Source organism: Talpa europaea (genome assembly GCF_964194135.1).
Source record: "Talpa europaea genome assembly, chromosome: 11".
Classification (NCBI taxonomy): domain Eukaryota; kingdom Metazoa; phylum Chordata; class Mammalia; order Eulipotyphla; family Talpidae; genus Talpa; species Talpa europaea.
In genome coordinates this window covers 60,413,092-60,425,183 of record NC_140078.1, presented here as the reverse complement: position 1 = coordinate 60,425,183, position 12,092 = coordinate 60,413,092, and the positions used below count along the sequence as shown (strand labels likewise).

The 12,092-nt window shown below is 42.1% G+C and overlaps 1 protein-coding gene across 17 annotated transcripts in view; it reads right to left on the bottom strand.

The window, feature by feature from the left end:
* The window catches only part of CADPS (calcium dependent secretion activator), a gene marked incomplete at both ends in the record, with an annotated part of 442,011 nt that extends 435,403 nt beyond the window's left edge, over positions 1-6,608 (bottom strand). For all 17 annotated transcript variants that reach the window (XM_084246953.1, XM_084246956.1, XM_084246954.1 and 14 more), the window contains one exon: positions 6,171-6,608. In XM_084246953.1, coding sequence (XP_084103079.1) covers positions 6,171-6,608 — 438 coding nt within the window. The remainder of the gene's footprint in view (positions 1-6,170) is intronic.
* Positions 6,609-12,092: the final 5,484 nt, after the last annotated feature.

The following is a 12,092-nucleotide window of genomic DNA, read 5'->3' as shown; positions in this document are numbered from 1 at the left end:
AGAGCAGGCAGAAGGACCGAAGTACACTGCTGAGGGGAGCAGCGGGCAGCAGGAGAGGTCTGCGCGCCATGTGGGACCCTCCTCCGGTGGCCGGGGAGCAGCCGGGGATCGAACCGGCACTGCAGAGGCTGTGGGCAGCTTCACAACCCAACGCTCAACCGCTGCGCCACCAGGGAGGCCCGAACTTTATTTTTTTTAAAAAATATTTCTTACTTAAAATTCTTTTAATTGGCAACAGAGAAGGAACAAAGAGTTCTAAATTCCTGTTTCTTTTCTCAGATGTGTTACTGGGGTTAGAATCAGCCCATCAATATCTGTCCAGCAAGTGCAAGAAGAGCTGGTGTTGGCAGGAGCCAGATAGCTGGTGTCCTGCCACCTGGAGTAATAGATATAATAGACATAAAATCATATTTTATATGATTATATTTTATGTAATCTCATTTAGCTGAAAGTATGCTTGTTCTAGAACATTCTATTATTTAAATGATGACTTGGTAGTCCTATTTCCATTGATTTTTGTACCCATAAGTCAGGTGCAACTTTGCTATATCTTTTAATTATGAAAAGTCAGAAACACAAATATTTATAGGAAATATCTTGATAATTTTAATGTTGAGAACTAATTTTTAAAAAATTGGAAAGAGCACCATATTTTATTTTCCCTTTGTTGACTTCAGTATTTGTGTAATCAGCATCTTCTGATGAAATACTTTCTTATTCTCAACTTATTGATGAGTTTATATGTTATCTTCCAAACTGGAATATAAGCACCCAATTTGGGAGCATCCTTACAAGTGTCTTCCCCTTCTGTCACCAAGCCTGAGAGAGTGCTTGGTGCAAGGAGTAAACTAGTCATTAAGAATTGAGTTAAAGGTTAGTAGAAATATGTTAATAATTCCAGCTTAAGTTTGCTGACACCTGGCCCCAAATCACCAATACTTATCTTTCAATGTGATAACAAAATTGTGTATTAAATCACTTTTGCAGAGGAAAGATCTCTGTAACGTTTGACTTTTACCAGAGTTATAAGTATGATTCTTCAGGAATGAAACATCTAGTTTCCTTTGTTCTTCAGTCCAGTTCTAGGGAAGTATATGATTATTCCACATGTGTAATGAGAAAAGAATTTCTCATTACATTTTTGGTATTCCAAATCTTCAGTATGTCTCTGCTAGTACCAGTGTATAAAAGTTACCGTCCATTGCACCAAGAAGATTGTGGGGGAAAAAATGCCAGAAAGCACATTTAAATAACTTAATTCTTTCTCTGATGAAGAAACACATAATTTGATTTGAAGGATATCTGCTTTAATAGTCTTTTAGTTCTCTCAAAAGGTTAAAATATTTTATTTTTTGGGCCTCCCTGGTGGTGCAAGAGCTTAAGCACTGCGCTATGAAGCAATCCACAGCCTCTGCAGCACGAGTTCAATCCCTGGCCGGCCAGGGAGCAACCCACATGGCAAGGCAGACCTCTCCCGTCCCTCACGCTGCTCCCCTTCACAGTGTATTTTGGCCAGTCTGCCTGTTCTATTCCTCGCTCTGTCTCTGGTGAATCCTCTCTCACACACACACCCCGCCCCCCGCATCTCTGGCCTGTACCCCAGCTCTTATGTGCATGAATAAATAAATCTTTAAAAAAATGAAAAAATAATTTATTTTTTTAAATGAAAGTCCTACACTGCATTTAGAGTTAGCCCAAAAGTCTCAAAGCATGTCTGAATGATGAACACTATTATTGATTTAAAATATACACACATTCTCTGTCTGTCTCTCTCCTCTCTCTTTCTCTCTCTCTCTCTCTCTCTCTCTCTCTCTCTCATACACACACACTATATTTATATATATATATATATACCCTCTCTCTACACACACACACACACACACACACACACACATATATATATATATATATAATCAGATCTTAAATTTTATGAAAGGTATGGGCTCTTAAGTCATGACCAAATAACAAAGTCAAGTAAATGAATGAAGGTGGAATCTCTATGGCTAACTGTGACTCAATGTTAGCCATAATTTAATGGAAGGATATAAGCTGAATCACATGGAGATGAGTAACCTGACTTACAACACATTTAGTCTAGTCTTGAATGAAATAGTTTATATAGAAAAGACACATATATAGGATTACCTCCTTCCCTCAGCATACACACAAATACACACACACATCCCTTTCTCTAGATGCACACATAAAATTCTTTTTGGAGATTTGTAATCCAGACATTATGAATAATTCCTTGCCAATTTTTAAAATTGATCATATCAATCCAAATATTACATAGACTTGCTTATAGTGCCTGCTTCTACATTCCCTCAGTACCATCTATAAGTAGCTAGTTCACACGAGGTAGCCACCCATCATCGTTACTATATTATCTAGAAACATATGGTGTAGCTTTGCCATGCCAACTTCTAGGTATGCACTCTACCACACTGACAAAAGAAAAGTTAAAAGCACAGAACTATTTTCCAAATCATCATTGTGACAGTCCGGTAGCTAGATTTTTGTTTTGGTTATATATTATCATTAGCAGCATACCTAAATTTAGATTCACAATAGCAAAAGAAAAATATACCTATATGTGATAAAATATATTTTCAAATAGTCTGCTTAAGGTCCCTTCTTTTAATGAGGAATAATGTTGGAATGCCCAGGTATCCTTTTTCCCAGTAAAAGTGAAACCAAAGTTATTAGCTATCAGAATTGTCCAGCAAAGTCACCTCCTCTCTCTCTCTGCTCCTTCCAGTTGCTTTTATGAACTTAAAAACATTTTTGCCAGCTAGAACCACACGGAAAGATTGACAGGTCCAACACTCAGTTTTACCAGCTAACAGCCCACCTCTCTCCATTAAATTCTTTATAAAACTAGTACTTCAATGCCCATTTTACCCATGTTGACTGTCTGATAGGTGCTCAGAGGGCCAGGGACAGCCTCTGTGAATTCAAATAAAAATAACCTTGGGTAAAGAAGCCCACTGGCCAGGCTGTCAGGGTGCTAGGATTCTATTTTTCACTCTAGAATATTTCTCGATAGTGTTGCCTATCAAAAAGATAGGACTTGGAATCACAACACTCCCATGTCTCAAGTCCTATTATAACATTTCACCTATCTATATAGCTCTTTAGGCAAATTATGATACCTCTCTGAGTGTCAGATATCTCTTCTGAAAAATGGGGACAGTAATTCCTATATTGTTAGGGTTACTAGGAGAACTTAAAATGACTTAAAATCGAAGAAATTTAGGTTAAAACTAAGGAAATTTGAAAAACTATAGGTTTGTTAACTATAAAGTATCAATATTGTTATTTAAATTATATACATGTATTACAACACTCTAAGAGATTAATAATCAGGGGAAACTGAGTGTGGGGCATATGAGAACTCTCTACTATTTTTTCAAGTTTTTGGTCAATCTAAAAGCACTTAAAAATAAGCCTGTTAAAAAAAATTCTAAGTGAAAGGTCTTGTACATAGTTGGTACCTACAAAGTGACAACCATGTTATGATATAGACTACTTGGTTCCATAAAGTGCAATATACTCTGTGCAATCCTTGATTACACCAGTATGATTGAGATAGCCCCCCCCCATGTTGATACAGAACTTCGTATAAGGGATGTAGCTTAAAGACTTCATATGATATTTCCTTTTCCCTCATTCTGCAATTCTTTTTCACAGGCAATTCCCTCCATGTCACTCTGTTCCCTTTTTTACATTATTTTTTTCCTTTAGCTTTTGCTAGTTCACCCATTTCTATTCTATTACAGTCTAATGTTCAGTTTACGAATAGTTTGTATTTCTCCAAGACTAATTTTAGTAGATCAATCTTATTTGTTGGCTTTAAATTTTACAATGATTATGCAAACTTTTTGGTTGCTTTCAATGATCCCTCATTAAAAAGAAATTAAAATGTTTCTACTTGGAGAAAAATAGCAAAACTTCTTTTCCCAGGAAGGCACTAAAAACTTAAACATACAGCAATGGAAAATCTCATTTTCTTTTGTAATTAGGAACTATCCAGTTTCCCAGTATAGCCACCTGCCCTGAGGCAGCTTTATGGAGTAGGCATTTAGCACTAGTTTTCGGTAATAACTAAAAATAGTTTGACCAAATGCCACATTGGAATGCTTTCCTGGAGTCTCTCTGATGTTAGGTCATAAGAAAAACAGAACAACTTGCCCCCTCAAAACCACAGCTTTGAATGGGTCCAGGTAAAATATATAATAAGATCAGAAAAACCAAGCCTCATGCTGATCTTTGTCAGGTGGCTGAAGGTTTGGTTTAGAAAAATTGGATTTCTGTGAGAATGGGTTTCTTTCCTCATTCTCAAGCTGAATTTAGCCTCTGTTTAAAAGGACAGAGCACTTAGGACCTATGGATTGACAAATGGCATTTTGCTTTAATTTTTTCTTCAGGTCACAACTGAAGAAAAATTTTTTTTTAAAAATTTAATTTTTTCCTCAGTTTTCACTGCCAAAGGAATAGAATGTCTTTGGTTGGTTTTAATGGAGTAATTTTGGAGTTGGAATTTTCCCTACTATAAAGACAAAAATCACCATCATAATTTCAAACAAAAGCTTGAAAGATCATATTTTGAGGACATAATACCCAACCTGAAAGGTATATGCAAAGAACTAAGGAAACTTTTGCTACTCTGAGAATACTTTAGCTCCAATACTTTCACTGTATATACTCCAATGCACAGGTTGAGAAAAACAAGAAGCCACTGTAGCAGTTCAGAGTGAAGTGTTTAATCCACCTATTTCTCAACCAGGAAATTAGTTTTACTTTTAATCAAACTGATCCCTAAGCTCGTGATAGCTGAAATAAATCACCGGCGATGGGGTGTGTGTGTGTACACATACAAGCAAAACAAACAAAGAAATCTGTGCTAACTCAAGATAAGGGTGCATAAATATAGGAAAACCCAACACTCTACTACTACAGTAACATGTAATTCAGTTTTAAAAGGCAGCAACGGAGAAATTCACTATTTTAAGAGACTGGCCTCATAACCCTGATGGGGTTACACCACCCCTCTTTACTGGCTTTTCTGATAGCTCAGGTGCTGCAGATCAATTTAAGAGAGAGGAGAGAAAGAAGGTTTCTTCACTAACTCGCTCTTCTGGGTCCGTGACCCCTTGGCCGCTGCACTCACCCCGCAGTAACCACTCCCCCTCCTGGGGAACAGCTGATAGAAACAGGCATTTATTTTTGTTTTGTTTTCCACATCAAAGGCAGCCCGGAACCGCCTCAGCCTTGCCCCAGCCTTAGACACAAGCAGCTTTTTTGATGCTTATAATTGCGAGGCTTTTTGCAGCTGCACTTTATCAAGTCAGCAGCCACAGGGCTTGGAGGGCCTCAGAGAGCCAGAAGGTGGCGGCGAAGTCACCTTGGGAGGAGGAGAGGGTCAGAGAGGAAGGTGGAGGAACTCACACTGGCACTGGAGCCAGAGGGCGCGCCCCAGCTCCAGGGTCAGTGAGCAAGGAAAGGGGAGCTGGAGGGAGCCAGGGTCCAGCGCGAAGCCGCGTCGGAAGACCCTCAGGCGACCCTGGTCAGGGATCAGCTGACCCCGGCCGGAGGCGGAGGGTGCCCTTCACGGAGTCGCCGGCAGCTTCGCCTCCGGAGCGGGCTTCCCCCCGCCCGCCCCTGCGGTAGTTCTCTGCCCCGGCCAGCCCGGCGCGACTCGGAGGCGCTCTAGTCGCTCCGCACCGCGGCCCCCACCCGCAGGTGCCTCCGCCCGCCGAGCGCACGCCCAGGAGGGCGGGTCCGGAGCCGAGCGCCGCCGCCCGCCGCGGGAGAGTCCTGGGAACCCGGCGGATGAGCCAGGCCTCTCAGGGCGCCGCGGGCTGCAAGTCCCTCCCGAGACTCCCGGGCCACAAACAGGACCTGCGCCTCTGGCTCCCCGGCGCGCCAGGAAGGGAGGCCCGGGCGCGCGGCGCTGCGTGCCAGGCCCCGTCCGCGTCCCGGGCCTCTCCAGGCTTCCTCCGGGCTGGGCCCGGCCGTGGAGAGGGAGCCCCGCAGCCCCTTCCCCAGGGCGCGGTCTCCTCCTCCTCCTGCTCCACTTCGTCAGCTGCGCCGCCAGTTCCCATTGTTCGCCCCGCCCGCCTGGTGCCGTCCTGGAGCTGCTCCCAGGGCCTCCCGGGCGCGCTTACCTTCTGCTGCCGGCGAGCCATGTCGGTGGGCTGCTTGGCGTTGAAGGGGTAGGCGATGCAGCGCATCACGAACACATAGAGCTGCAGCTTCTTCTTCCTCTCCTCTTCCTCCTTCTGCAGCCGCTCCAACTCCTCCTTCTCCTTCTCGCTCACCACCGACGGGCTGGGGCTGGAGGGCCGGCCGCCACCGGCTCGGGGGCTGGGTTGCAGCCCTCCGGCCCCGCCGCCGCTGCCAGCGCCGCTGACCCCGGCGCCGCCGGCGCCCACCCCGGCCCCGGCCCCGCCGCCGCCCCCCAGCCCGGCGCCGCCGCCCGAGCTCTCGCTGGTGCGGCTGGGAGACAGGCGCGCGCCGGACGCGGCCGAGCCGAGCACCTCCTTGCCGCTCTCCTCCTCCACGATCTCATCCGATTCCTCTTCGCTGGACGAAGGGTCCAGCATGGTGGCGCCTGGGGCGGGGGGTTCCCGGAGTCCCCGGCTTGGGGCGCAAAAGGTGGGGGGCGCAGGAGGCAGCTGGGGGGTCGGCTTTCCCGGATGGGCGCTTCTGCACAGATCAGGGAACCGACGCGCTGCTGCTCAGCCTCGGCCGCCGCGACTGCTTCCTCCGCCCGGCGCTGGGAAGCTGGGCTTAACCCCGGGAGCGCGAGGGGAGGAGGGAGCGAGAGGTGCGCCGTGCACCCAAGGTGGGCAGGGGGCAGAGTCAATCGCGAGCCCCGAGCCCGCAGCCGGATGCCATCTGCAGCCGCTGAAGGAGGCGCCTCCAGAAAAGATGCCGAGTGTTGCAAGCTGTCAATGCAGCCTAAAGCCGGAGAGGCATCTTGCCGATTGGGGAGGGAGCAGCGCTTACGTGTTTATTGGCTTAACTCTCCCGTGTCCGCGGCGTAAAGGGTGGTTGGAGGGGGGAGAGCGCGGAGCGTCCCCAAAGACTCGGAGCTGCAGTTCTGACCCGAGTGCGTTATCATCATCCTCTCTGCCTTCCCCTTGTGGACCATTTCCTCCTGGATGCCCTGCTTCCATTGCCTCGACCTCTCTTCCCCCTTCCGCGGGCAAAAAGTTGTTGGGGAGGAAGAAATACACTAACCAGCGATGACTTCTTGTCAGCAAAGAGTGGGCTCTCAATTTGGGGGCCGCTACATCTGAGTCTCACTAAGAGGAAGTCGGTAGATCCCAGTCGGGTAAGAGCATCGCCTGTCTCCAAGGTTCTTCACCCCTGGGGCGTTGGAGCGCTGAGGCATACACTCTAATTCCAGCCATTTCCTTTACCAACGCCCACATTCACTAAAATAAAAGGAAAACAAATTTTGACTGATAGGTGTATCGACCAGGCAGTTTAACTACTTAAGTAGAGCCCCCGCCCCTGCGTAATCCACAAAAGCAATGATGAACATGCTTTCAATACTAAGAACTGAGAGTATTTGCTGCTGAGGTGAACCTACCAGAGAAACAGAAGGGTTTCTGGTTGCCTAACTCTTCTTCCATTCTGGCTCGCTGGAGGATTGGGGTTGAGGAGTGGGGACCCCGAGAGCCGAAAAAGAACTCAGCGGCATCAACATCTAATACCTCAACTCTGCCACACTGACTTCTAGGTTATCTATTCCATTTAAAGCAGCAGATGGTCCCTTCCTCCCACTGCTCCTTTCACTTAGGCCAATAAACCCGGTGGGATGGGGAGCTAGCCAGCGTGCTGAATCTAATCAAGGACCCACAGATGGATGGAAAGCAAACCAACCCCTGCCACTCTGGCATCTTAGCCTAACTAAAGACCTCTCTCCACTCCTTCCCCACCCCCCCTGCTCTCCAACCCCCACACACATCACTTCCCATACGTACGTATTTTATAACGCTCTAATTATTTTTAATTACTCGTAGGAGTTATCGTAAACGTATAGCATGAATTTAAATTTTACATCACATCTGTCTATGTGTTTTCAAGTTTACCATGAGTTGTACCGTATACAGGCTTTGTTACTCAAGTGAAGCTTTCTGGCTAATCTGTTTGAGAATTAAAAATTAACTCAAAACAACATCTAGCTTCATATGAACTCCAACAATCCTGCTTGATTTTTTAAATTAAGTTGCATATATGTTGTAAGAGACACATACGGTGCCTTCTTCATCATCTCACCTCACCTCACTGACACAATTTCTATGGCTATCACACATTTTGTGTCGATTTAAAGACAGTTTGTTAAAGAGTCTATAATTTCCTTTGGAAGATGCAATGTAAACATATGAAAAGACTGACAGCATTTATTTCAATACAATATATCAACAAATACAACTTAACAAACTGCTAAAAACTGGCATGAATGAAGATCTGGAATGGAAGAAAATGGTACATCTTTCAAAGAGGAGTTAAAAAATTAAAGACAGGAACCCTATAAATGAATGTGAAAAAATATTACAAGTGGGAAAATTAATTGTAAAACCATAGTGATAGGGAAAAAGGCCAAGTTTTGGATATAGGGTGTGGGTCAGTAAGGAGGAAAAAACTGAAATAAATAATCCACTTGACCAAATGGAGGGACCATGTTTAGCACACAAAGAAATGGATTACGTTTTCTAGAGAGCATGTGGTGATTTGCAGAAAGGACGCTCTTGAAGGCCAGACAAAGACTATTTGCTAATTAAATATTTATTTAAATAAGCTTAAGCATTTAAGAATTATCTCAATAGACATTGGTAACTTAGTGACTGTCTTCAGAGTTATTTGGAATTTCACAATTATCACAATAAAGTTTTATTAAGTTTTGTATTTTTATAAACTCCATTGGAATTAAGAGTTTTTAAAAATATATTCATTAAAACAGATTCAGTATAGGCCTTTTGTTCATCATATAAGCCTATGATTTGAATATTAAATATAACATTGCTTAGATAAATGAAAGAATTTTTTCAATCTCCCCATAAGTGTTCAATCAAAGTAGATTTTACTAGACATACTTTTATGATTTTTCAAATGGTGTGCTCTGCTCTCTTTTAAAAGGTACATCCTTTCAAAGATACCTTTTACTTTTACCAAAAGTTAATTCAAAGTCTTTGGGGATATAACCCTTTGCTACTATTGAAGAGAGGATTCGCCAGCCAGAACTCCTGAGGAATGTGAACCAGGAATTGTGTCTTCCCTAAATGCAAATTTTGGTGAACATGACAAAAAGTCCAAAAGACATCCAAAGATGCTAAACATTTATTTCTCTTTTGTTAACATCCATGTTCTTATTTCTAAAAATATAATTCCACCATAGACTCTAATATACATGATTATTTACATCCTCAAACAAGCTATTTTGGGTGCTTGCATGTTTGTCCCTCACCTCCAGTTCTGCTTTGGAGGAAACTTGAATAACCTCAAGGTGATGGAATACATTTTAGTGAGCCATCTGGAGACCATATCATGAAAGCAAAAGTTACAGCATTGAATTTCCAATCCCACCCACAGAAAGCAAAGTCTAGGGAGAATGGAAATAAGTGAGACACTAAACCAGGATTCCTAATCTAGATTTAGATGATCTCCTCTGAAATGTTTGTTACAATTGTATAAAAGGCCACAAATGTGAGGGAACATCTGACTTGTTGGCAATTGATAAACATTTTAGTGAAAAATAATCATGCCTTTACATATTTTATGTACGAAATACATGTATTTTAATCAATAAAATTGAGTTTAATGCCCATTTTAATGTTTTGTGTGTTTATTATTATAAGATAGTTTGGCAAAATTAAATATTTTTTAAACGTCACAATAAAGTTCACATAATCTATGTACTCATCTCATTCAATCAATGTCTTTTATTTAAAACTTTTAAGAATAGCTCATGATCACCAAAACAGATAAATTTGAATTTTATGCCAAGTTAAATATTCAACTTCCAACTGACACAACTCTGCTTCTGCCACTTAATAGCAGAGCTATTCTGAGCAAATGGTTTTATGATTCAGAATCTCATCTATAAAATCTGTAAGTTTCCCCCTCTATAAGATGAAGGGTAGCACTACACAGGTCCCTTAAAATGACCAAAAAAAAAAAAAAATTAGATATTCTATTAAAAGTATTTTCCCACAGATTTTAGGTTTAAACATTTTTTTTTCAATTGATGGAAGGGGGACTTATCATAAATGAGATGACCTGAAATCTGACAGAAATAATCAGAAGGAAAAACAATATTAAAAAAATCCATAAGTATATGCTTGTATAATAGAATATTTCCTTATTTATATAATTGATCACTGTATTATTTTAGGTAATATTTTCAGGGACTGACTTAGAAAATGGTTCATTTTGTTTGAGAAAACTACTCTTGAACAATACTCTTTATCATATGATAATTCCTGTTAAAGTGAAATAAAGTGGGTTAGGATAAAATTAAAGGATAATGACAAGATTAAAAGTAATAAAATCAAGGCATAAAAAAACATATTCTGTGACTCCAGGCAATGAAACATGTTTTACAATGATAAATAATACTACTTACAGGAATTGGCCTTGGAAAATCATTTTACTACTTAAGAAGAAGGAAAAGAAAAAATAGAATAACATTTTATAATAATATTTAACTTGAGGGCCTCCCTGGTGGCGCAGCGGTTGAGCGCTGGGTTGCGAAGCTGCCCGCGGCCTCTGCGGCGCCAGTTCTATCCCCGGTTGCTCCCCGGCCACCGGAGGAGGGTCCCACATGGCGCGCAGACCTCTCCTGCCGCCCGCTGCTCCCCTCAGCAGTGTCCTTCGGTCCTTCTGCCTGTTCTGCTCCCTGCTCTGGCTCTGGTGAATTCTCTCACCCTCCCGGCTTCTGACTGTACCCAGTGCATGTATAAACCAAACAAACAAATAGATAAATAAATAAGACATGCCTCTAGAAAATTAAAAAAAAAATAATATTTAACTTGAATTCTGAAAACCAACTATTCACATGGGTAATCACATTTCTTACATATAATTTTTTTTTTTATACAAGTGGAAGGTAGACGTTGTATACACTGAAGTACAGTCTTTGCTGTTCTTTATATGGACACAGTAGAGGACTGAGTCTTTTGCATTGATTCTGGAATAAGGTCACATGCCAACAAATGAAAAGAGGAAAAGTACTAAAATAGTTGTTTCTATATAATAAGATGTTAGGTAGACAATCTTCTTAATTACAGCAATTCTTTAACTTTTCTTACTTTGATAAATACTGCTACCATGCTTCATTACTCAAAAGAATTGTCTACATAGATTGGATTATTTTTATAAACTACAGAGGCTTTAAACTGGGAGGATTTCTGTACATTGTAAACAGGAATTACTGTTTACATTTTCAAATCAACAAATTTATTTTTAGTTTTAATTAATTGAAAATGGATGGTCCCTTCAATTTAGGCTACCCTCAAAATATGAGTCTTGCCTAATTTTTGAAGGAAGAAAGTGAGTAGGAAAAAGAGGTGGAGAGAGACACGATGAAGAAGGGGAAAGTAAGCAAACTTGTAAGGTTAGGTGCTTATCCAGGGACAGATTAGTACCACATGGGTCAGGGATCAATGGAGGTAAATGTATTGGAGGAAATGCTTTAAATCAGGTCTAGTTTCTGTTATGCTAAGCCAAAGTAGCACAGGGCAAGTTCATAGATCAAGTCCTGAGCTCTGCTTGTAGAGTGGCCTTCATATTCCTTTTCTTCTTAGGGAGACGTTGACTCTTCTTCTATAGCAGAGAATACTATTCCAGTCCACTGTAAGGATGCCATTACTCATCTCAATTTTCCTTCATGAGTAAGGAGTTTCTGCTAACTTGATTGCTAAGGAATATTTAGAGAGATGCTGACACATTGTTATTTTCCACTTACAAGTCATACCTAACGACTTACCTATGAAGAGTAAGGAACTTTTACAGGAACTTAGGATGGCATTGTGGTGGGGTTGCTATATTATTCCAGCCAGTTGCTATATTCCAGCCAG